The 25,748-nt window shown below is 31.6% G+C and overlaps 4 protein-coding genes across 11 annotated transcripts; 2 read left to right on the forward strand and 2 right to left on the reverse strand.

The window, feature by feature from the left end:
* Positions 1-4,820: 4,820 nt before the first annotated feature.
* Positions 4,821-7,194, forward strand: LOC100790221 (syntaxin-121). The gene is made up of 2 exons (XM_003553573.5): positions 4,821-5,712; positions 6,378-7,194. The coding sequence occupies exons 1-2, from the start codon at positions 5,160-5,162 to the stop codon at positions 6,728-6,730; spliced, it is 906 nt and encodes a 301-aa protein (XP_003553621.1). The 5' UTR covers positions 4,821-5,159; the 3' UTR covers positions 6,731-7,194.
* Positions 7,195-7,983: 789 nt separating this feature from the next.
* LOC100814321 (putative deoxyribonuclease TATDN1-like) lies at positions 7,984-13,083 on the forward strand. Its single transcript, NM_001254631.2, has 12 exons — positions 7,984-8,035; positions 8,133-8,153; positions 8,232-8,332; positions 8,687-8,744; positions 8,824-8,867; positions 8,955-9,035; positions 9,315-9,385; positions 9,510-9,620; positions 10,027-10,109; positions 10,814-11,030; positions 11,311-11,394; positions 12,607-13,083. Exons 1-12 carry the CDS (start codon positions 8,014-8,016, stop codon positions 12,671-12,673), a joined length of 960 nt encoding a protein of 319 aa, NP_001241560.1. The 5' UTR covers positions 7,984-8,013; the 3' UTR covers positions 12,674-13,083.
* A 350-nt stretch (positions 13,084-13,433) lies between these two features.
* On the reverse strand, positions 13,434-15,699 carry LOC100814852 (33 kDa ribonucleoprotein, chloroplastic). The gene is made up of 4 exons (XM_003554426.5): positions 15,144-15,699; positions 14,924-15,025; positions 13,942-14,250; positions 13,434-13,837 (listed from the first exon to the last, which is right to left on the reverse strand). The coding sequence occupies exons 1-4, from the start codon at positions 15,555-15,557 to the stop codon at positions 13,709-13,711; spliced, it is 954 nt and encodes a 317-aa protein (XP_003554474.1). The 5' UTR covers positions 15,558-15,699; the 3' UTR covers positions 13,434-13,708.
* Positions 15,700-17,047: 1,348 nt separating this feature from the next.
* On the reverse strand, positions 17,048-21,522 carry NF-YA1B (putative CCAAT-binding transcription factor GmNF-YA1b). Of its 8 annotated transcripts, none has more exons than XM_006604595.4 (7): positions 21,337-21,483; positions 20,885-20,930; positions 20,414-20,738; positions 18,797-18,906; positions 18,631-18,699; positions 18,343-18,483; positions 17,048-17,901 (listed from the first exon to the last, which is right to left on the reverse strand). In XM_006604595.4, the coding sequence occupies exons 3-7, from the start codon at positions 20,676-20,678 to the stop codon at positions 17,494-17,496; spliced, it is 993 nt and encodes a 330-aa protein (XP_006604658.1). In that variant the 5' UTR covers positions 20,679-20,738; positions 20,885-20,930; positions 21,337-21,483; the 3' UTR covers positions 17,048-17,493. The 8 variants fall into 8 exon arrangements, with proteins under 8 accessions (XP_006604658.1, XP_006604660.1, XP_006604662.1 ...); XM_006604597.3 differs by having other exon boundaries at positions 21,294-21,390; XM_006604599.4 differs by lacking the exon at positions 21,337-21,483 and adding an exon at positions 21,198-21,313 and having other exon boundaries at positions 20,414-20,683.
* Positions 21,523-25,748: the final 4,226 nt, after the last annotated feature.

The following is a 25,748-nucleotide window of genomic DNA, read 5'->3' on the forward strand; positions in this document are numbered from 1 at the left end:
AAACATAAAAAATTAATCTTTATAGTAACTTATGATTGAGCATAATTTCACAATCAATGTACGTAATCATGAAAGTTATTAGTATTTGATATTTCTATTTTGAATTCAAAGAGAGTTGGAGAATAAAAAATGATCAAGAAAACAAAAAAATAAAAAAGACATGTATTTTCAAAGATAATTCAATTTGGGATAACAATGTATCAATAATTAAATAAGCTGATATGTAAATTGAGTAAAAAAATAAAATTTAGAAGCAAATAAAATATCTTTTATTTACATAAAAAATTAACAAAAAAAATTATTTTTGATTTAATTTATTTATATAATAAAATACACAATTCTATGTTTTTTATGGAAAAATACATATTCTATTAAGTGTGGTAATATAGTTGTTTATATTTTTTTTTCTTGGATCAGGCACTATATCTCCCAACTCATTATAATTCAATAAATAACAAATTTTAAGATATAATAACTAATTGGATCTTCACGTCTGATTATTTATATTACACGATAATAATTAATAACTTAAAAATTGTTATATTCATGATACATTATTGATATCTAGCACAAAAATATTAATTTTAGTTTATAATTCCTAATTCAAAATTTTAAAAATTCTTATATGTTAAAATTTTAAATGTTTTATATTATTTTTCTATAAATTAACATATATGTTATGAATGACATGGGTCACATAAATTTAAGTTTTAATTTAAAAATAAATAAATGAAAATTTCATTTTATAAATCTTTTATTTTGATTTTTTTATTATAGCCAACAGCTCTGTAATATTATTTTTCAATAATTATATAAATTACTAACCTACTTAACATATAATTAATTATTATTTCTATTATTGTATTTTTTTTTTAAAAAAATTACTATGTATATCAATCATTAATAGAAGCAGACAACAATAACTCATAACTAAATGGTTAGAATAAAAAAGTAAGAACTATTCTTACTAGAAAATATTTAAAAATTATTTTATAAAATTATTTAAAAAAAAACGTTTATGCACGGATAACAACACTCTAGTAATTACACATAATGGCAAATCAATCAGATTATACGTAATTTCAATTTTAATTCCAATTCCTTTTTAATGAAGCAAGAAATACCGAAGTTTCCATGATGATGTGAATATATACCTACTGTTTCGTGTCTTAGGACTAATTAATTTGACACGTGGGATTAGTTTAGTCATGAGAAGCTAATGTAATTAGGTAGCGTGAGATCAATTAATCACTTATGTTCATTCGTACTCCTGATATTTCATTTTTATTTAACTTTTCAATTTTATTCTTATTTAGATTTTTAAAATAAAATTTAAAATCAAGATATCTCTCAGATAAGAGAATGTACTATTATTATTATTTTATTTTTAAATATGTTCTTAGTTCATGCATGTTTCTAAAGAAGAAATACAAATAAATGATAAAATAATATATTTTGTTCTTATTTGATAAAATAAAAGTACGTGGTAGAATAATTTGAAGGATAAAAGTTTTTTAATACCTAGTATATAAAAGAACGTTATATTTAATGGACACATTACAAAATTTAAAGTTAGAAATATATATAATTTTTTTACTTAAATAAAATAATTTTTTTTACTTTATTTTAAAGTAAATAGATTTTATTTAAATAAAATAAAGTAATTTTTATTTTTTTTATGGACTATATTCTATTTTTTTTACTTAAATAAATGAAGTAAGAAAATATGGATTAACAAAGGCAAGAACCAAGACGGGAGAGAGAATAAAACAACTTTTTTTCAATTTTTTTTTATATGAAAGTCTTAATGTTATTTGATTGCTATTAACTATCTTACGAGTTCATTTAATTTTAGTAGTAACTCTTAAAGGTGCAAGAGAAGCATGTGCATATTTTAGCCCATATAATTTAAAGGTGAAGTTTTCACGCACGATATAATTTTTCACATTTTTTCTGTATTTATAGATTAAATAATTACTTAAGCTATCACTTATTAACATATATTTCTTATAAATTATATTTTTTTCAATTATATTTGACTATTTTTTTTTAAACGTTTAGCATTGTTATTAAATAAAAAATTACAGGCATGTTATCATTTTGTAAATCGAAAAGAGATGACATGAATTATCTTTTGTCTTTCTCCTTATTTTTTTCACAATTTCTTTAGTCTAAAATAACATTAAAAATATTTATGAAAATTAAAAAAACTATATTAATTTTTGAAATTAAACTGAGAAAGCATTATTTAGAAAAATACATTTGAATAAAAAATAAACGTTTCTGTTTTATGTAAATAAAAAAGTATTTGTGTTTTTTTTATGAGTTTTTACACATAATATATATATATATATATATATATATATATATATATATTATATGGAAAAAGGTAAATGATTTTAACTTTTTTTAAGAAAATAAAAACTTAAATAAAGGTAAGCTTTTTTTTTTTTTAAGCAAACAAATTTCAGATTTTGATGTACACTTCTTTCCCTGTTTAGGACAATAGTGGGAATCCCATTTAAAGTTGGAACATTCCAATATGATGTAGGGGGAGCTTTTTTAGTGAGAGTCTTTTTATACATAAAAGTTCCCAAAATCAGGCACGTACATTTGAATCCACCACACGTATTAACCGACATGTAAGCTTTTATAAAAAAAAATATTAATTACAACTTAAAAAACTTTAATATAATTTTAGTAATAAATAATTTCATTTTTAAAATATAAATATATTTAAATTTTTAATAGCTATGATTGAAAATATTTCAAATTAATATTTTTTGCTCTAATTGTTTAAATAAATAATCAAAAGCACAGTATAACAACCCAAGTTACACACATATTACTAGCTATTAGTAAGAGCTAAGTAATCATGAGTATAGTTGTGAAACTCGGCTCACTTATTAACTTGATTGAAGTAGTGAGTTAGTGATTTAATCAATGAGTCAATAATTGGTTTGATTTGACCGATTTGATGTATATTAAAAATTTAAAATTATATATATATATATATATATATATTATATAAGTATATAATTAACATTATTTGAGAAAGAAAAATTTATTCATACTCTAAAATTCAAAATAATAATTGATAATAATAAAAACATCAAAACAACAACATAGAAGGGGTTCATCTTTATTTTTTTTAAAATTGGTCGCGTTAAACCGGTCTAACTAGGATCTAGTACCTGACTAACCGAGTTTATAAACATGAAGTTTATTTTTTAATAACTATAATGACAATCCCTTCTCAACTCTTTTTTTCTTCTTTAAACTTATTGTCATTTCATTGTAACCCATTGGAATATTCATTTTATTTTATGTTATTCATTTCTTTTCTCTTTGTTTCTTCTCCTTTTTCTTTTCAAAATATAGAAGGGATGAGAAAAAAATATTTTTAAAAAGTAGTTTGGATAAATTATTACATGTCTTATATATACTTTTGAAAAGTATAGTTTTTACACAACAGACATAAGTTATTTTTTTATATTATATTTAATTATAAATTATTATGTATGATAAATTTATTATTTTTAAAATAAATATCTTAAAAATTATACTAGCCATTATTTGTGATTAAAAAAATATGTCAGTGCATAATAATTAATCTCTTTAAAAATTACATATTAATAACAAAACTTTTAGAAGAATAATATTCTTCATAAAATATTATATGTATATTGATAAAACTTTTAGAAGAATGATATTCTCTATCACACTCATTCTAACATACTATCTCCTATTGGTTAAAATTTAATTGTAAAAAATTACAAAATTAAGATAAAGGTTTATTAAATAAGATGTAATTTCCATAAAATTTTATAATTTTTAATCAATTTTAATTATTAGAACAGAATATGTTAGGAAATATATTCTTAATATATCTCTTATATTGATATTTTGTCTTGAAAGATATATTATAAAATATACCTTAATAACGAAGAAAAAAACCTCAATAAATTTCTTTAATTTTACTATGTAACTATATAATATGTAATTAATATATTATGTCAATAAATAAGGTTGACATGATCTTTTCTCATGTATATCTTGTCAATTTTTAATCGAGTTCTGTTAGAGTTTAAATAAAAAAAACGTCGTTATTAAATTTTTGAGCGGAATAAGATTAGGTTTTGATTTGTCTCACGAACATACCTAATATAAAATATAATTGAAATTGCTTCTTCTACAGAAAAAATATTCTTCTTCCAAAGGTGTTTTGAGCCTGTGTTTTTGAAACTTGTATATATAAAAAATAAAAATTTAAGTGAAATACAGATAGAAATAATTATATCTATCTATGTATCTCTCTATATATATATATACTTTTTAACAAATATAATTTTTAATTAATTTTTACTAATGAATTTTTTTATTAATATCATAAAAAACTGTAGATATCACTTTTTCTTATTTAAATCAATTCATGATTTTATAATTTTTATTAAATTTCAAACAACAATACATAGTACCTGAAAAAGAATGTATTAGAGACTTTGCTACAAGCCTATCACTTCCCTTAATTATATATAATATGACGTTAATAGAATAATGTTAATTTTTCTTCTTCAAATAATTATGATGGAATGGATCGAATTAATTATACTAAGAAATTAATCCTAACGGTTTAGTTCGGATAAGTGTTGTACTGAAACTAGTAATTCCAACGTTGAAGGACCAAGTATCTATAGGAAGCTTCATGTTCAGCCGGTACACGCCGTAGAACACCATTACACTTCAACTATAGTTTCATCCTGGCTACTATATAATGACACTTAAAGTGGTAATCAAACGAAGAGTTTAGAAGTAATTAATCCTCTCAACTAATTAAGAAACCGTTTTCGTGTTCCGTCTATTTGTGGGGTGCTTCCTCTTCGTGTTGTTCCACTATTTTTTTTTTCTCTCCTTATGCTTCAAGTATATATGAAATCTACAAAAACAAATTCCACCCATTCATCCATTTGACCAGATAGCCACGATCTCTCCCGCTTCAAGTACTAGGGTTTTGATTTTATCCACCAGCAACTTTAAATTTCAATGAAACAAGTACAACAACCACCCTATAAAACCCAACACAATCCTTAATTAATTTTCTAATTCTCAAAACAATCTTCTATTCCTTCTTTCTTTTGTTACATACAACATATATTCTCATGAACGACTTGTTATCGGGTTTGTTCTCAAAGGGAAAACAACAACAGCAGCAGCAACAACAACGACATCAGCATGTGATCGAGATAACACAAGGTGGTGGCATGGACTTGGACAAGTTCTTCCAAGAAGTGGAATCAGTGAAGGAGGACTTGAAGGAGTTAGAGCGTCTCCACCTAAGCCTTCGTGCTACAAACCAACACGGAAAAGCGCTTCACAGCCCAAAGGGCGTTAGGGAGCTTAGGTCACGCATGGACCTGGACGTGGCTCTCTCTCTCACCAAAGCGAAGCTCGTGAAGGGTCGCTTGGCGGCTCTTCACCGAACCAACCAAGCGACCCTCTCCTTGCCCGGTTGCGGGCCCGGTTCATACTCCGACCGGACCCGAACCGCGCTTGTGGGGGCCTTGACGAAGAACCTGAGACAGTCCATGGAGAGTTTCAATAAGCTGAGAGAGCAGATATCGTACGAGTACAGAGACACTGTGCAACGTAGATACTACGCTGTCACTGGAGAAAACCCTGATCAAGAAACCATTGACCTCCTCATCTCCACGGGTAATAATATATTAATCACTATTTCTCTTCTAATAATTAACTTACATGGAAGAATTATGTTTTCGGTTTTATTCTTTCATTGAAGTTTTACCTAGCTCAATAATTTCTATAATAAAAATTTTACATATTAAAGAACAACGTCTAAAACGTTTTGTTTTTTATTTTTTTTTATAGAAGTTAAACTGTGTCGATCATTTTATATCTTGTATGTACACGAGTGTGTTTAGTCTTTTTGAGAAGTTTTGTATATAAAATATCTAGAAAAATTGTTGTTGTGTCACAGGTGAAACTTCTTTAGACAACTTATGAAGACTAAGTTCTTTTACTATTATTGTTATTATTGTCAAACTCAAGATCAATTTTAAACATATACTGTATATGTGTGTTTTAAGTCTTTGACAAGCTTATGCATAGAAAATTGTTGAAGACAATTTTTTGTGTGTTACACTGATCACATTTATATATATACATTACTGTATATAGTATATTGTCATTTAATTTGTATTAATAGTTCACAGTTAATTGTTAGACGCGCAAAATTTTTAGCTAGCTAGTAACTGAGGACGTGAGGATGAATTGCGCAAAATTAATCAGGTTAAACAAATGTAGACAATTTTGTGTGTCTTACTAATCATATCACAATTATATACATTGTGGTGGAGCAGGTGAGAGTGAAACTTTCTTACAGAAAGCCATCCAACAGCAAGGGAGAGCCACTATCATGGACACCATCCAAGAGATTCAGGAGAGGCACGACACGATGAAAGAGATAGAGAGAAATCTACACGAGCTGCACCAAGTGTTCATGGACATGGCAGTGCTGATCCAACACCAGGGTGAACACTTGGATAACATAGAGAGCCACATGGAACTTGCAAACTCCTTCGTGAGCATAGGGGTGCAGCATTTGCAGGTTGTGAGGAGTCATCAGAAGAACACCCGCAACTGCACTTGTTTCGCCATACTTCTCTTCATTATCGTGTTGGTCATAGTTCTCCCTATTGTTTTCAGAAATTGATCAAATGGGGTTGGTGTGTGAATTGTGATCATTGGTGAGTGGTGGCTATAACATCAGAACTTGGTAGTCAAGTCAAGTCAAAGCTGCATGCCTTGACCTTCTTCCCATGTGAAAATGCATTCCTTTCTTTCTGTGATCATATTAATATAAATGTAGTGTGTTTTTTTCCTTGCCGCTGTTTAACGTCTGTTTGAGGATTTTTCTGACAATGGAACTTTTACTAGCATGGAGGCTAGGCTGGAGCTAAAACACTTTTATCTCTTCTAGGTCTCTTTGAAAGAAGAGGAAATAGAAGAGAATGAAGGCAAAGGGTTACGGCTAGATGATGTTGTTCATGTAACAAATTAAGCAAGTGTGGATGTATATAGTATATATCATTATACAATAGCATGACCTATAATCCTATATATACTTTTATGTACAATTTCATTTGTTGGTTACGTACGTACGTGCCTGTGTAAATATTAATTGAATTTCTACAGTACAGTTTATAAAAGTTAATTTTCTATTGGTTTATAATATAAGTAAATTACGTATCATTTTGTTTTCTGTACTTCATTTAATTATTTTTTGTTTGTTTCTACCGACTTAAAAAGAAATACTATGTATTGGGAGAGGGTCATATTTGCCTATTTTTCATTAATTTATTTTCTTAACCAGTCTCGCCCACACGGAGTAGAAAGGAAAACCAGTAGCTTAAGAACTACTGAGTTGCTTAAATTTAAGGAGTTCCATCTTACTAATATAATTGCATCATTAAAGCGGGACTTATATATATTTAGTAACTACAACTTGATGCTATCTATACAAGCAATCAGTTTCTTGTCAGAACGTGGAATCCACTTATATAAATGGATAAAATTTAGATAGAATTTTTTAAATGCATTTAGTATTGTTTTAATCATAATTGGAATTTGACATTAAGAATAGGTTGATCTTTATTGAGGTGAAACTCTAATTTTAATTAGAGAATAACTTCAAAACCAAGTAAAAAACTGCATTTGAATTTTGTCTTTATCGAAGTATTACTATACTTAAGTATATCACTAACATGTTATGAGAAGGAGTCAAAAAACTGCGCGCTATTAGCCAGTTGTTGTTAGCTCACGCTCACGTGATTTCGGTATAGTTTCTTTGGGCTTTTGCCCCGTTAATCCCCCCCCAAAAAAAACATGGGCCCCGAAAATGGAAAGCCCAATTAGCTTTTGTGCTTTATCGTATTATCTACGTACGACGACATCGACGAGTATTCCACCTGCAACTGGTCGTCAATCCAATCAGCCATGGCAGGCATTCGAATGATAGGTAAGAAAGACACTTGCGTTTTGATTAATTGAGATTTAAGCTGAAACCAACTAACTATTTCTTTTCCTTGCAATGAAACGAAACAAAACAAATGCAGATATAGCCGTCAACTTCACCGGTGAGCCATTTAATCAAACACTTTGTTTTCCATTCATCTATTCTCTCTCTCTCTCTCTCTCATTCGAAAAATTTACAGATGGCATGTTTAAGGGAATCTACCACGGCAAGCAATGTCACGTCTCGGATATTGCAACTGTTTTGAACAGAGCTTGGGCTGCCGGCGTCACCCGAATTATTGTAATGTGCCCCTGCCCTGTTTCTCAACCAACCTTTCAAATCTGTAATGCCAAGTTTTATTTTCTTATGAGTGATAGTTCTGCTTTAATCATTAATTAAAGAAGTTACTACCAAAAAAAAAATCATACTGAGTTATGAAATTGAAAGTCGATGAAGAGGATTCTATATGCTTTAATTGGGACAACGTGAGATGCTTCAGCTATTTAAAGCTGTTGAGAATAAATTCTGAAAGTAAAATGAGGGCATTTGTTTGGAAAAAGGTTTTTTACACACCAGTTTGATCACATAAAATTTGAAATGTGTTTTATGTTTGGATGGTTTGTGGTTAGTTAGAACCTGCTTTTTGCGTTGCAGGTAACTGGTGGGTCTCTAGAAGAATCAAGGGAGGCACTTGCCATTGCGGAAACAGATGGTTTGTCATTTTCTCTTGATGACTTTCAAATGCAGAATGTGGATTTTTACTAATTTGATGATTTATTGATCAACTATAGGAAGACTTTTCTGCACAGTTGGAGTGCATCCAACACGTTGCAAGGTTGCTTTTATCCTTTAGGAGCTCTTCTTCAGAGAGCAGTGGTTTGGATGGAAGTGTTTGTAACTATGACTTAGTGTATTGGTTCAGGAATTTGAGGAGAGTGGAGATCCAGAAAAGCATTTCCAGGCTCTTTTGTCTTTAGCTAAAGAGGGAATTCAGAAAGGAAAGGTATGGTTATACTCTAGATGTGAAACAACTATCAACCATCGCTTAATTTTAACTAGAGATTTCAGACTTAGATAGTTCTGAATCTTATTGATTTATTCATGTAATATATGTGTTAAAATAGTTGAGTTCCACCTTATTTGTAATAAACATGCTCACTAGACATTGCCATTGTGCATGTCGTTCTCATCTAGTTGCAGAACTTGTGTTCTAGTTCAGAAACTACCTAATAACCATTTAGAAACAACTGTTATGCTATTCTTACTTTTCTTCATATGCAAGGTGGTTGCAATTGGAGAATGTGGATTGGACTATGACAGGCTTCATTTTTGCCCAGCAGAGATTCAAAAGAAGTATGCAGTCTCACGATTACCTTTATTAGAAATGTGTCCTATTAACTCCTTTTCTCTTTTATTGTTTTTTGTAATATATTAAAATAATCAACCAGTCATTTGTTTTCTTATCTGTGAAATCAAGGTATTTCGAGAAGCAATTTGAATTAGCATATATCACAAAACTGCCTATGTTTTTGCACATGCGAGCAGCTGCTGCAGATTTCTGTGAAATAGTGGAGAAAAATAAGGACAGGTGTGATTGCTGGATCTCATTATTTTGAAATTGACTATTCAAATCATTCTTCTTTAATGTGCCTTATGGTTAGCTGATCATTGTATTATATTGGGAAATGAATTTAATTGTGTGGATTGTTAAGACAGTATAATTTCCACCCTAGGCTATGTTATTCTGCTTTCAACTTCAGGAATTTAGAGAAAGATAGATATATGGGGTTTAATATCCATCAGAACAGTGCAACGTTGAGGTTACTTGCAAATAAGAAATAAATAACCTTGAGGTTTTTTATCTCGTTTACCCTTATTTTTGTGCTTAATATACAAGACCGTAACTTAAGTATTTAAGTGCATTTTTTCTTGTATTTATTATGATAATCAATTCATGATGTAAATTGGACTAACCATTTCTACTTGTACGTCAGGTTCACTGCTGGAGTCACCCATTCATTTACTGGTAGTATGGATGATTGCATTAAGCTTCTCTCATTTGATAAAATGTACATAGGTAACTCCACTTTTTCAAGCTTTATTATGTTTGTTGATCTATTTGAAGTCTCCTAGATGTATCTAATTTTAGGCTTTGCCTTTCCAAAAGTAGAACCTCAAGTAGATTTTTGTTGTTCTAATTGCAATTTCCTTGAGGTAAAAAGATGAATATAGTTTGTGAAAGCTTTGTGTTTTTACATCATTGGTTCTGTTGTTTGGATAATAAAAAAAAGGAAGAAGAAAAGGCAGAAAATAAACATACAAGTGGTCTGTTTGTTATGTAAGGCTAATGATGTGTTTCTGTAGAGGATTGTTATGTAATTATAAAAAGAAAAGGATGTTAGTTAGTTTTAGGAAGCTACTGTTATTTTATGGCTGTTAGGTAGCTGTCTATAAATAAGGCAAGTCTATTGTATTTTAGACCGACTGAATGATAATCACAGAGTGCAGTGCACATTTCCTAGACCTCTCTGTTTCTCTTTTCTTTCCTTCTATCCTCTCAATTCTGTTTCTTCTCTCTTTCCCTCTTTCTTTCTCTATCTTTCTGTTTCTTTCTCTTTCCCACCTAAATTCTATAACAAGGATATTGGTGTGTTTGAGTATCTATTTCCCTGTTATTTAACTTGCATAAAGTTTCACTTTCAGATATTGGATTGTGGGGATTAAATAGCATTCCAGTCAAATCCCATGAATATTACCCATCATTGATTCTGTCTGTGGCAGGCATAAATGGGTGCTCTCTGAAGACGACTGAGAACCTTGATGTTGTTAAGGGTATTCCAGTTGAGAGAATGATGATTGAGACGGACTCACCATACTGTGAAATCAAGAATACTCATGCTGGAATTGGTTTTGTTAAATCTACATGGCCTTCTAAGAAGAAAGAGAAGTATGATCAAGAGTGCATTGTTAAAGGCCGCAATGAACCTTGTTTAGTTAAGTAAGTGGGATGGTTTTGCTTAAGCTGGCTTGTGCCAACTTCCAAGTTTATTAACTGCATCTATATCATTTTGGTACTATGGCCGCAAGAAATATCTTCTGGTCAATGTAATTGTAGTTAGGCAATGAATATTCAAGTTTGCTAAAATTTAAACCCTCAACATGGTTTGCTAGTTTTGCCTTCTTGTTTTTCTTAAGATTATTCTAGACTTATGTCTAATTGAATTTAAATTTACCTATAGAACTATAACTCTTCAAATAATATGACTTCAATTTTCCAGGCAAGTTCTTGAAGTGGTTGCTGGCTGTAAAGGCATCAACGATGTGAGTAACCTCAGCAGAACATTGTACCATAACACTTGCAGGTAACATAGCTTGTCTCTAGACTTGTCCATTACTGATGTAACTTGTATGTAATAACTTGTGCAACTACTAATCTTCAATGATACACAAACTCAATGGTATCAGATACGATGCATATCCAATACAACAATGTCAATTCTTGAAAAATATTGGAATAGTAGGATATAATACGTATAGTATACATTAAAAAAATTCAAATTAAGAATATACTTAAACATTGATAAATATAATTTTTTTTTTTGCAAATCACCGTCTTCCCAAAATCCAAAATAAAACATACTTGTTAAACATTACCAAATATAAATTAGAAATTAGAAATTTCTTAATTGCCAAGAAATAGGAATAGTATCAATTTCATTTTCTCTTTCAACATCATTTGTAAATGGGACAACTTCTATTTCCGGTTCAAGAGACTAATGCCACTTCAAGATTTCTAGTAGCATTAAAGCTATCTCGTGCATCTCCAGGACTCCATCAATGCCACTTCAAAATTTTAAATGCATTTATTATCAAAATTAAAATTTATTTAAAATTTGTTGAAATAGTGTAATTTTTATTAAATAGATATAGTTGTTAATTATTTTAAAATAATATATTTGATGATTTTAAAGATATTAATTTTAATTATGTGATATTATTGAAGATTTGAATTGATTAACTTAATTGCATCATAAATTGAACACTTACATTTAGTATAATTAAAACTGTATATCATTATTATTGTTGTTGAGCAATATTAATAGAAAAGTTAGATCGAATACTATTTTCAAGTAGCTTCATTATCTCTTATTTTATTAGTTTTTTCTATTTTTATTTAATAAAAATAATAAATTAAAAGACATTCAATCATAATTATCTTTTATAAAAATAAAATCTAAAAGATTAAGTTTTAAAAATTAATAATCCTTCATTAATGTTAGATCACATTGAATTATATTAATGATGACTATGAATTTAAAGTTTCGATCTAATGACTCAAAAATGTTGACATGAAGGTCACATTATGAAGTTAAAATTTTGATCAACAGCTCTTAAAGTTCAAGTGAAGTTTACTTTTATATATAGATGGATGCTTTTAGTTCCATGTTGCTTGCCTAATTTGCTGGTAACTCGTTGGCACAAGGAATGTCTCTTTTGGTATTCTATTGGTGTGCACGTGTATTTTTCTCACATAATATGTATTCTGGAGCTCCAATAATTTTTTTGCTTGGCAGGATATTTTTCCCTCATGACTTGGATTCTGCTGCTGATGCTCTTCTAGCTGGCGGTAATTCTACATAAACATACTTGCTAGTGACTTGGCCTTTTCTTTGCTTATATTCGGAGCTGTTCTGTAGACCAAATCCTCATTTTCTTGAGAAAGCTTGGTAGTGTCCTTGAAGTGGAACTGAGTTTGTCTGTCCTGTCCCTTTTTGGGAAGTGACAACTGGCAAATCAAGAACTGATTTCCAGAGTTTAATGAGTGTACGACAAATTATTACATTGTATTTTCATGAGATTATCCTGTAAAAAAAACTACGATACTGAAAGCCAAGAGGGATACGATAAGCCGCAGTGATGATTAATGTTTAGGATGTCACGACTGGGAGTAAATCAAAGGAGGCTGATTGGTGGTCCATCTGTAGTCTCCTAAAGTGCCTCAAAACATTGTTGTTTCTTTACATTTTTTTTTTAAAGTCAGTTGAGTTCAACTGTTCAAGTCTGGATTTAGATGATACAACGGTCAGTGTGTCACTCGTAACATCATGCCTTGTGAGAACATGTTATTCAATTAAACGTGCCATAAAATCTGTTGATAATGATGGACATCGATCTAAAAGCGTGATATCAAGTACCACGCCAGATTTTTCTTTTATTTTTTTTTTTTCAAGTTTTATGAAACTTATTCTTTTGCTAACATCAAAGCGGGTTCTTTAGTTGAAGTATTATTGACTTCGGAACATGCTCGTAGCCAAGCCAAGCTAACATATCGTAGCAAATTAGTGGTTCAGATTATGTTCCCTTGCCTTCCATTTTAACATTATTTTCCCTCAACAGAAAGTTAGGACTTAAAAGAATTATCACTTGAATGAATTATTAGTTCACCAAACTGTGAAAGCTAGACTTTCATAATTACAAACTGTAACTAACATCGACCCCTTATAGATATGTTCAATATTTGTTCAATAACAAGTATATTTCTCAACTGCCTGAAGGTCTAGTTAGTGTATACCAATGTGACTAGCAATTGACAGGAAATTTGCCAAGAGAAAACCTTTCAGGAAGAAGCTGAATGACATGCATTTTGCGGGCAAAATTTTGATAGATCATATTTCCTTATGTGCTGGCACTAGACACCAATTCCGAACTTTCAACATTGCTTCCTACATTTTTCTGAATTACTGGAGGAGATGAAGGTGTCCTTGCTTCAGCCAAATTCAACCGCAAGGGCCGACCTTGTACCTCCTGAAAAACATTACATTACATTCAGAAGGAATGGTTATATGATTAGACAAATACCATAAGATGAACTTGAACTTGCAAAACTAATGCACCAAAATTGTTCTTACCACACCATTCATGATGTCCAAAGCAGCCCGTGCAGATTCGGCAGTTTCAAAAGAAACAAACCCAAAACCTCGAGATCTTCCACTGTCCCTCTCATAGATGACCTTGGCACTCAATACGCCTGGCTGCTCAGCAAAAGCTTCCCTAAGACCCTGTGAGGTCAATCCCCAGCCTAGGTTGCCAGCATAGATCTTGTGAGGGCTGTCTACAAAGCCTCTGTAGCTGTTCAGTATTTTTGACCCCATTACCAACCTTTCCCCTCCTTTAGGTACCTCTGGGAAGTTTACCTTAACAGTCCTACCACCAACTTGCTGTTCACAAAACAGTCGTTAACATTAGCATTGAAATGATAATTTATTACAAAACCCTCTATCACACTTTTATTGGCTAAAATTTATTAAGAATCATACAATAATAGTGTGTTGCCAACACTCCTCTATAGATAAATATTAGTATAAATAGTGCCAAAAGAAAGAAAATGCTCCTTTGTAACCTGGAAATTTTCAATTTTTAAGAATAATGTATATCATTTGCTGATAAGTCATTATCATAATTCATTAGGACTTCATCATCCTTTGATAATTTAATGAAATAATAGTACATACTCTTGGGAATCTCTAGCACTACATTGATCAAAGGGAACAACACAAAACAAATTAACTAATTAGAACAGCACATCATTCTGATTATGATTATGAAGATTGCATAAATGAATCACATAGGAGTGCTAGTAACACTCAATCTAACACTTTCCTTCCAACATATTTTTCTCCTTGTTGATTGAAATTCATGTGTCTCACTACACTAGAATTACATCCAATAAAAGAACTTACATGAAACCCACCAAATGTGGAATGAAACTCGCATATTTAGAAGGACTTACATGAATTACATCCAATAAAAGAGTGTGTCCGAAAAAGTGGTAAAAGAGTGTGGTCATTTCTCATGAACGATACTATGTAGCTGCTAATGTATGAGACTTACAGAGCCATCAAACATTCGAATTGCCTCTTTAGCATCCTCAACACTCCCCATTGTAACAAATGCAAATCCCCTGCTTCTATCCGTGACACGATCATACACAATCTACAGAATTCAATCAAACAAAATCAAACACAGAGCAGCAATAGGTTGCACCACAAAAACCTTAAATTCATCAATCAAACAGGGAAAAAGGATTACAAAAACGGGAAAAAGAAGAAACCTCAACAGACGCCACGGTGCCAGCTTCTCCAAAGAGCTCGCCCAATTCGGAATTAGTGATTGAATATGGCAAGTTTCCAACATAGAGCCTCCCAGCATCATTGGAGTCTGAAACCTTTTGCTCTTCCTCTTGTTCTGTTTTTTCAACGGTTTCTGGTTCTGGTTCGTCTTGTTGGGACTCTGTGGTATCTTGAGCTACTTCCAACCCATCAAAGGCAGCGAAAGGTGGGGGAAGACGGTGAAGTGGGAGAAAGGAAAGAGCGAAACTTTGGGACTCGAGGTTGAGACTGAGTGGTTTTTGAGATACGGGTCTTTGAGGGAAGTTGCTGCTGGTGAGTGAAAGGGAAGGGTGTGTGAAGGAAAGGTTGTATATTCTGTTGCAGATAGAAGAGGAAACAGAAGCCGTAGCAGCCATTGGGTGAATGAGAGAAAATGAGGGATGCGGTTTCAATTTTTAAAGTTGAGAAGTGAATTGAGTGTGGAAAGGGGATATAATGAAGGAGGAGACATCCATTGTTGAATTGGGGTTTTCTAATTGACCGCGTGAGTAGGATAAGGTTTCTCTGCGTACATTTTTTTTTTCTTCCTTTTTCAATTATTTTACTCAAAAATTAAAATTATAATCATCGTTTTCATTTGTAATTGTTTTTTTTTCATCGATCAATTATCACATGTGTCTTTAACCCATTGATTGGATTAGATATTAATTTTAGTCGTAATATATGACCAACAATACCCAAAAAATTTACACACGAATTTGTATGGTTTTTGTTATTTAGTGAAAAATTCAATGTTTTTATTAAACAATTTTAAAAAATGTAATTTAATAATATTATGTAAAGATGTTTTACTCTATTATTAAAACTAATGGTTAGAAATGACTTATTTATTATAAAAATCAACAAAATTATTAAATATTATAATTTCTGATAGATTGACAGCTTGCTCTTTACATTGGTATTGCATGTACTGTATACTGATAATATTATAGACCGTTGATAATCTTAGTAGTTGGATGTCATGATTGTAAAATTTTAAAAGTATCAAATAAACACTAAAATAATTTACTCATCAATTAAAATCGGTGAATCACGAATAGTTTAAAACTCACCTAGAACACTCCATAACAATCCTTTGAAACACCTGTATCAGTAATCTCATGAGTTAAGTATGAACTCAAATGGCTGATAAGGGAAGTTGAGGGAGTAATTTGTTTTGCAGATGCCTTGGAGGTGGTGATTTGGCGAGAATTTGAGCCTTTAACACCCCAAAATTAGAAAGTATAATATTCTAGCTAAATTTCCTTGACTCAAAAGTCAAAATGATTAGAGGAAATTTCAAATCTCAAGTAACCAACATCTCTGTTCCACTTATGCAGAATCACAGTGTTTTTTTTTTTATTATTATTAAAGAACAATCAATTGTATGTTACCTGAAAAACGAATTAACTGAGTAAAGCACCTAGAGCCACATAAGTTTTACTATAGCATCAAACGAACCATGTTCCTTTTTTTTCTTTTGTCAAAGAAGTCTTATGATTCAAATTTTATGATACCATCTGGCTTCAGTGAATAACCCCATCTCTTAATCGCCACAAATCACCCTCAAACGTCAATAGTATCCATCAGGCGTTTTTTTTTTTTTTTTAACTAGACCTTCCAATCAATCACCTAAGTCCACCAAAGTATGAAATGAAATCTACTTATTTATGGAAAGAAACTACATACTTTTAGCTGATGAATTGATGTGGTTATCAGATATTCCACCAAATAAATTTTCAAAAGTTGTCTAGTTACACCTACTTTTGACTTGCTTGCTGCATTGGTTGGGAATTGGGACAGTTTGCTGAACTTGCTATTTTCTAAATGTAAAGGATGATAAAATTTTGACATTGCTCAAGAGGAATAAAACACACCAATGCTTTATTTTTCTAACAAAGACCACAGGACGAGGTTCTATTATACATTGTTCCTCAAAGTCACAAATACAAAATACAACACCACGTTTAGACATTATTAGAAGCACAAGTAACTAGAGTTTTATGCTTTCAGTTTCACACAAAGACAGAAACATAGTTGTCTTCTGCATCAGGATATCAAGTCATTAGTTTGTACCATGCCAAAGACATTCCTGTGCAGAAAGACAAATTACTACAGGTACATCGAGCCAAGGATGAGTTGCCTAAAGTTACAATGAGCCAAGGATGGATTGCCTAGACCAAATGTGAGGAAGATCCTACAGAGCGAAACTTATCACAGCCAACACACGCAAAAGAAGCTTCTTCATCTGGTCTCATCAAGGATGGACTTGGTGCAATGCTACAGCAAGCCCCCCTCTTGATTCTTTGCAAATCAAACTTTAAGGTTGTAGCAGTTACCAGCTGCTGCAACCCATTTGGGGGGTATGATCATACCGCGCCCACCATCTATCATGTTTGCAAAAGAGTGGACAGCAGATCCAAGATGATTGAGAGAAAAGCTGTCGAGACCTCCCCGCGAATACATGCTAGTCACCTCTGAACCAGAAATATTTGGACTGCTGCCATTAGTCTCTTTTGATGAATTCAAAGTACCAACCTCAGATTGAAGGAATTCAGAACTCTGAGAGTCACTAGACTGCAATTGTTCACCAACAGTTTTATGCACTTCATTTCCAAGTTTACCATTTCCGTTAATAGAACTCCTAGTGTTCAAGAAGCGACCCCCAGATCCTCTTGGTCGCCGCATTGCATGGAGATGGCGAGATTCGTGCATATAGGGCTGTAAGATAAACATAAAACTCAATTAAGTATAAAAGTGAAAAGAAAGCAATACTATTTCACAAGTAATCGAAGTTTGTAATCAGCATAGAATATGAGTGATTGGATCTATGAATTACACAAATGCCTTAATGATAAAATTTATAAAATTTAAACGTAATCCATATCATAATTCATCATCATATTATCTCTGCCCGACAGAAACAGAAAAGAATAGAAGTGTATAGCTGCAGCATCCAGCTAACACAAATATACCACATATTGTCTTGGGTATATATAGTACACGTTGCTTGACAGAGATAATTTACCACTTTATACAAAGGTTAGGCCACACCAGCCTATCATTACTATGTTTTCAAGGCCAGTGAGGCTGAGGCCACATTATGTTTGTTAGTTTAAAGATGAAAATAAATATTAGATACTCCAATATGAGGAATCATACCTTGCAACGTTTAGTCAATTTGTGATCAAGTACAGCTTTGGCACGGGACTGCCGACGTCTAATGATTCCATGGTACTGCTTAGCATTTACGTAAATTGGTCCATCATCAGATGACATGTTAAGTGGCAGCATTATACGTCCCTAAATTGTTACAGATGGTACATAGATGATTTGGTAAATAGAGAAAGATTTGCACTAGATCACCAAATGATAACTAAAGGCAAAAGCATCTCAAGAGCATGGTATGGCTTATATGGATTAAGAAGCTTGCTGGAGTAAAATACAAACCGAAATTTGAGGTGCATAAGCTGAGAAGAGGCCATAAAATTGATCCGTGTAAGGATATTTTGCACATAACTACAAAGGGAAAAATACCAAGCATAAGCAAAATATGTTTACACACTAAAAAGAAATGCTAAAATATCAAAGTTATTAGTTTTGTAAGAAGTTTTACCATGGGCTGACTAAATCCTATCTCAAAACGAGAGTGGGGATCAGTAAGTGAAGACTGCAGTGATATGGTTGTCTGAAGCTTTTGCGCATCATCTGACATTTTACAACCATCTGAAGAAGAAACGTCTTAACGTTACCCACAGGAAAGTTGATGGATGTATCAGGTGCAGCAAACAATGTCACTTCAAACAGTTCAAAAACAAAATGCATAGAATAGTTTTGCTAAGCAGTCAACAATTACGCCGGAGTCTGATATAATTTTAGCTTCAGTACTTGACCAAGAAAATTTCAATTTCAAGTGTGTTTGAATGTAGCACATGGGCCTAAAAGGATAAATGGATAATCTTATTTTATCTGTCTTACGATTTGATCTCCATTCCAAAGGCTATCAATTGCAAGCATGCTTCAAGCTTCAACCCACCTTAGCTAAGTCTATGGATTTCCCCTGAAATATCCTAGCTTGTGAAACACAGCAAAGCAGAAGTCCCTACTGGCCCTGTGAGGTGTATGTAAAAAGCGGTTTGCTCAAAATTGAAGCCAATTAAGTCGTGAAATGCTCTCTACGGCATTTTTAAAAAAAAAAATTAATGACCTGTTCCCTATTGTTCCACTCAATTTAATTTATTCTCTATAGTTTAAGTTTTAAAACCATTGAGAAAGTCCCTATAGTTTCAAACAATGCAAATCAACCATATTAATTGGACTTATTCCCTGTTTAGATTGAAATTGTAGAAGTATAATAGGGACCATTTTGTATTACTTGAAAATTACAAGGGCCTTTATAAAGGGTTTTGATTTTGGAGCGAAATTACGGGATCAAATTAGTGATTTAACCTTTCTATTTCTTTAGGGAAAGGGATAAAGTCTCCCCTGCAATGCTTTCAATGAAGGCATTTTTTTTTATTTTACTTTTACCAGTACAAGTCAGTAAACGCAACTAATCACACTCTAATTTTAGTAATTGACATGAAAGATTAAGTTGAAGTCCTTAGATCTTTCATATGTATAATGTATTTCCTTGTGGTGGTGACAGTCCATCATTTAGAACAATAACAAGCTCCATTGTTTGCATATCATTCTTCATTCTTCTCTCAACCAAGAATTTCTTAAAACAAAATCAGGTCCACATATTGAAGCTGTTTTACCATGTTCTGCGTTCATGAAAAAAACACTAAGAGTTCACTCTATAGACAGATTTGTTGTAAGGTAGTTTCTAGCCATCCAAAGCCTACTAAAAAAAAGAATATTCTTTGTTTAGGTGTTCGACACTTTGCCCATCCGTTAAACACATTCCAAGGAATCAAACGTGACTAGAAATATTTGGTGGATTCACATTAAACGGATTTTCAATATTTTCACAAACACGCCCTAAACTAATATCTGCAGACCATTTAGTTTTTCTTTATCATAAAAGTCACCTCACATGATATCTATCTCCCAAAAATTTATGGCAAAAAGATGAACAGGAAGTCAGGAACTAGCTGTTGTTGTATCTGTGTGTTATACTCACATTAAGTCACAACTCCATAAACAATTTATTACTGTTTCGGTAAGAACACATGTAACTAAATTGTACAACTCAACTAGAAAGTGATACATCCAAAACCAAATTAAATACCTGGAAAAATGGTGAACTGAGTTGTATGCCCTTCACCCAACACTTGCTCAGCTCCTCTTGCTGATAGCTTAGTGGCAGCAAGTTGGTCTATGCAGTTAGGCAGCTCCAATGCAAAGGGTTTCATTTGGCCACAAGATTCTCCCTGATGAACGGATTGTGATCCAAAAGCACTCCACCAGGGTGCTGAAGCTGCAGACGACAACGTGCCCACAAAATTGTGTGCATTTCCTTCATGCTTTTTAAGATAAACAGTTTGCATCGCCATAGGCACTGTCCAAAAGATGATTTCTTAGTTTAATCTTGTTGGTTTGTAGTAAGCAACTTTCTGTGAGCAAAGATGGAAAAACAATTACCAAAGCAAGTCAAACAGTAAGGCCAAGGGGAAATATACAGTTTTTAAAAAGATCAACTTTTCCAAGAAAGAAAAAGAAGAAAAGAGAAGAGGAGAATCAGTACATAAATAGTATGTACCTCAGATTTTTATTCAGTCTTCAGCATAAACATCAACAGAAAGAAGCTGAATTGAAATATACATCAAAACACAAATTTCAATTTCCATGCCTTAATAATAATCAGTAATAATAACAATACATAAAATAAGAGCAATCTAGAACGCCAAAGCAATAATAAAACTGAAGACTTTAGCTTGAAAGCGGGACATAAAAGTGAAGATAATTAGAAGAAGACAAAAGTAAGATGGGAATTGCAATCAAAGAAAAGCACAGGCCAACAACTATCCCAACAGAAAGGTACAAACAATAAACCAGAAAATAAGCCTACATACAGAATACAAAACCCAGATACATAAACAAGTACACCACCAGAAGAACCACAAAAACAGAAAAGTCAAGCTCCATATATAGAGTGAGTTGACAATAACCGTTAAGTCCAAGATGGAGAAGAAACAAAGGGAGAGCACTAACATATGAAACTCAGTTGTAGAAACTGAAGAAGGAGTAGCAGCATCGAATCCTACGCAGAAGGAGTACAAGTGTAATGGAAAACAACACACCAATGAGGTTTCGTTTTCATGGATAGCAAAGTCCCTCCACCTCCTTTTAGTACTATGTGACCTGTTTTTTTATTATTATTTTATTTTTATATGAATTAGAACATCACTCACTGCCACTCATCTTTTTGTAGTAGTAGTATCTTATACAGTAGTACTTGCTTTTCTACCTCTTTTTGTTCAGTTTTGTGTTTCTAAAACCGAAAATAGGATTAGGATGGTGCAAAAAAAATGATGGTGGCCAAACTGTGCCAATATTTTAATGACCACCCCTCTCTATTTGTGGCAATGTCCCTTAATTTTATATTTTTCACTAATGCAAGTGGGAGAGGTACCTTATGCAAAGTTTTAAATATTTGAGATGTGCTTAGCTCTAGAAATGAATAAGTAGGCTTTGGTTTGGCCCATTAGTTCATTGGAGGGGTCGGCAGCAATGGGAGCATCATATATACCTTTAATTGCCTTGCCCCATTTGGTTGCTCAAGAAAATTGTCTAGATATAGATTTGTTGTTTCCAACACCCAAAAGTTTAACCGTTCACGCCCTTTGAAAATTAAATTGACTTAACTACCTTAAAGTTATCTATCACTTTCGCTAATGGCAGCAATTATATAATATACTATGTTGTGGGACAACAAATATATATATCGGCCTTTTGGTGTTAGCTTAGAATTTAGTTTTAAGTTACATGTAGTATCCTGTTTTTTCTAATTAAAGGAAGAAAAATGATACGGTGGTGAATATTTGACTATGTACCTATTAACACTATTAGTTCTTGAAACACTCAATCCTTTTCCTCTAAAAAAAGAGCCTATACATGTTATTTCTATATATGGTCGGAATAAGTATATATGTACGTGGTAGAAATTTAAAGATATTATTACAGAAGTACAGGTTGTGACAATTTTAATTTTGACTGAATAACTTCCGTCATGCCCATACAATAAACAATCAGAGTAAAGCTCAAGTCCATAGCTTTTTTAGTGTTGAAATATAATAAGGGGAAAAATGGTTTATAAAACTTAGGAGTTGTCTCTACGAGCCATTTGAATTTTAGCGACTTGTGAAGATTCTGTTCCCTTCACCCTACACTATTGAACTTCATTTTCATTAGCCGGCTAAATTGTTTTTTAATTTCTACGTTGAAAATATAGCAAATTAAGTAGCTCTTGAGTTATTACTTAGCAAGAGCTCCTTTGTAGCATCATCCGGCTCCTTTTTCATTCGCCTTTGTTACTTTCCCCACCTTCGTTTCTGATAAGAACCTTGTCACCCAACAATTTTACATCATTTAAATGCAATGGCAACATATATAATCATTAACCACTAACTAAAAAGAGATGTATGTGAAGGGAAACGGAAAGGGGAAAAAATCATAGAGAAAAAGGTACAGGAAAAAGGACCACACATTAATATCCATTTGTTTGAATTGTCTTACCTAAAAAAAAAAAAAGAATATGCACAGTCATTGTTTTAAAAAAAAATATTAGTTTTAAGATTGGATCAATAGATATACAGTCTTGAAAAAGTAATGATTTTCTTGTTACTATTAATTATTTTGTCCTCGTTATAGTCAAGAAATAACTATGGATCTCTATCATCCTCTCACTATATATGTTATCTATTGTTTCTTATTTGTATTTTTGTCCGAAAAAAATGAGAACAGAATCCCCTACCAAGACTATTGTATCAAATATATATATTTTCGTGTTGTATTTTTTTTCTAATGTACGTAATTCTTAAAGAGAAACTTTCTCTGTAGCATCTTTGAAGTACAGATAAATATACTGCTCTTTATTTTCAATGCTATTTTGATTTCCATATTATTTATATAGATTATATGTATATCATATTCTTCGTTATACGTATACTTGCTTCCTACTCTTCCCTGTTTCTTTTCTATATGATGAAGGGTTACTCTCCTCAATTTAAAATTTTAGTAGAGAAGGATCCAAGGTGTCATGGAATGATTATACCTAATACTATTGGAATTTTAACTCATCATCTCCAAAATTTATGAGATGTCATATAGTTAGGTTCACAGTTGTATATAGACTTGCTTCCTGCTCTTCCTTATTTCTTTTCTATGAAGGGTTCTTTTCCTTAATTTTAAAATTTCAATCAGAAAGGGATCCAAGGTGTCACTTGGAAGATAATACCCTGTATTCTTGGAGTTTTAGTTTGTCATCTCCAAATTCTATGAGATGCCATAGTTAGATTCATTCTTCAAGCATTCGTCCTATTACATGTATGTGTCCCCACATTTTCATTTTTTGTCCCATCTTCATAGGTCAGAACTCACATTAATATAAATTTATAAATTACTAGCGTGTTTAATATTTTTTAACAGACGTGATTTGGCAAAAGCCAATAAGTGTACATTAACACCACTTCCTGCATGTCATGAATAAATTGTCTCTTGTTTTAATCATAGATTTAGAAACCTTAATGCCATTATCACTAAAAAAACGACTAATAAATTGAAAGTTATATCATTTCTTTCAAATGCATTAATGTTCTAGCATCAACATAGTGTTCTTATATATAGAACATTTTTTTTTTCTTTGGTTTCTTTCTTTTTAGATTCTCCTAATCCCCCACTCACCACCACCACACCCCTTCATTCCCACCACAATCACACCCACTCATTTGAAGCGGTTGAAGGGGCAAGACAATAATAAAGATAGGGATGCTGCAACAATGGATGGAGAGAAAACAAAGAGGTAGAAACCAAATGTAACATTGGTCAGGTTAATGCTACACCTATGAGAACATTAATGTACTTGATCATTAAGGTATAACTTTCAATTTATCATCGGTTATAGTCAATGCTGAAAGAGATATTTACGTTCATCTAGCGAACACTAAATTGGAAGTTTTATGATAATGATTAAGTACATTAATTCCATTATAGTGTTGGCTAAATCAATACTACGTATTTTCCTTTAGAGGAGGGCGTAACCAACGTAATTTTGCATTGAAATTTAATATGTCAGAAACATAAATACACTAGCATTCCGTGAAGCGTCAAATATTTTTCTGTTAAAAAGTTATTGAAACTTAAATATCTAATAATAAAGAAAAGAACAAATGACATGAAAATAAAATATAAGAGTAGAATCATCAAAATATAAAATGATCAAATTAAATGCACAGAAGCTCTAAGAAAGATAATCTACGTGCTCCAATTTCAATTGGTAAATAAGATGCGGTTAGGATGGGGGGGGAAATAGTACAGTATAAAATGGATTAAAAATAGAGTGGGCTAGTATGGATAATACCCAGTTTGTGGTTAATCATATTTGCAAGCCTGGTTTTACCGCTTGAAGGAAAAATCTTTTTTTTTTTTTTCTGAGAAGAGAAAAATCTATCTTTTTCAACCTGGGATTTAACGATGGAGAAAAGCTTAAGAAAATTATGATGCATATCATTCTGTGATTTTATTTTGTTTGGGTCATATTTTTTTATTAATAATTTTTTTTTGGTGATATGATATAGTTTTTAGATAGGATTTTCGGGTGTTATAGACGTAATTAAAATACTGTCGTGGAATTGTTGCGTGCAATAATATAAAAATGCAGTTTCTTTTTCACATTATTAGTGTAATTGCCTTTTGGAATGTTTTAAATAGTGTTCTAACAAAAAGACTAAGTGCGTGTTTCTCTCTAATATACCCAAAATTGATTCAGTTTTACATGTTAACGAACAAACTTAATATAGTTACTTCTCATTTTTACATCACATATGCATGTGTTTAAGGTGTTTGAGTCGAAACCAATTAAACACTTTCTAAATGATAATGGCATTTAGATATGAGTTTAATGTATATGCATGCATAATATAAAATAATTTTATATTGTTATTTAATTATAAATTATTATTTGAATTATTTTTAAGATAATTATTTTAAAAGTTAATAAATTTATCATACATGATAAATTATAATTAAATAATTATAAAAAAAATTTATACTGTTCAGTGCATAATTATTTTTCTTTTTATATATGAGTTATAATATCTTTTTACTCTTGTAATAAAAGTTTAACTTTGTCAAACAAGGAGAAAGAGAGAGAGGTGAAATATCAAATAAATATGAATGTACATGTATGAGACACAGTACAGTTAATGATGACTTAAAAAAATAATTGATACTACCTATATCAACAAAAATGCGTTTACTTTTTAATAATTTATCACTTAAGAACTTTACAATTAAACGTGTTTAACTTTGGAATAGTTATGGGATGGGTGATCTTTCGGAAAGTTTCCCAAAAACGTCTTAGTGAGAGTAAAACACATCGAAAAGTTTTGTGTTAGTTTGTGAGG

This window comes from Glycine max, chromosome 19 (assembly GCF_000004515.6).
Source record: "Glycine max cultivar Williams 82 chromosome 19, Glycine_max_v4.0, whole genome shotgun sequence".
Taxonomy (NCBI): Eukaryota; Viridiplantae; Streptophyta; class Magnoliopsida; order Fabales; family Fabaceae; genus Glycine; species Glycine max.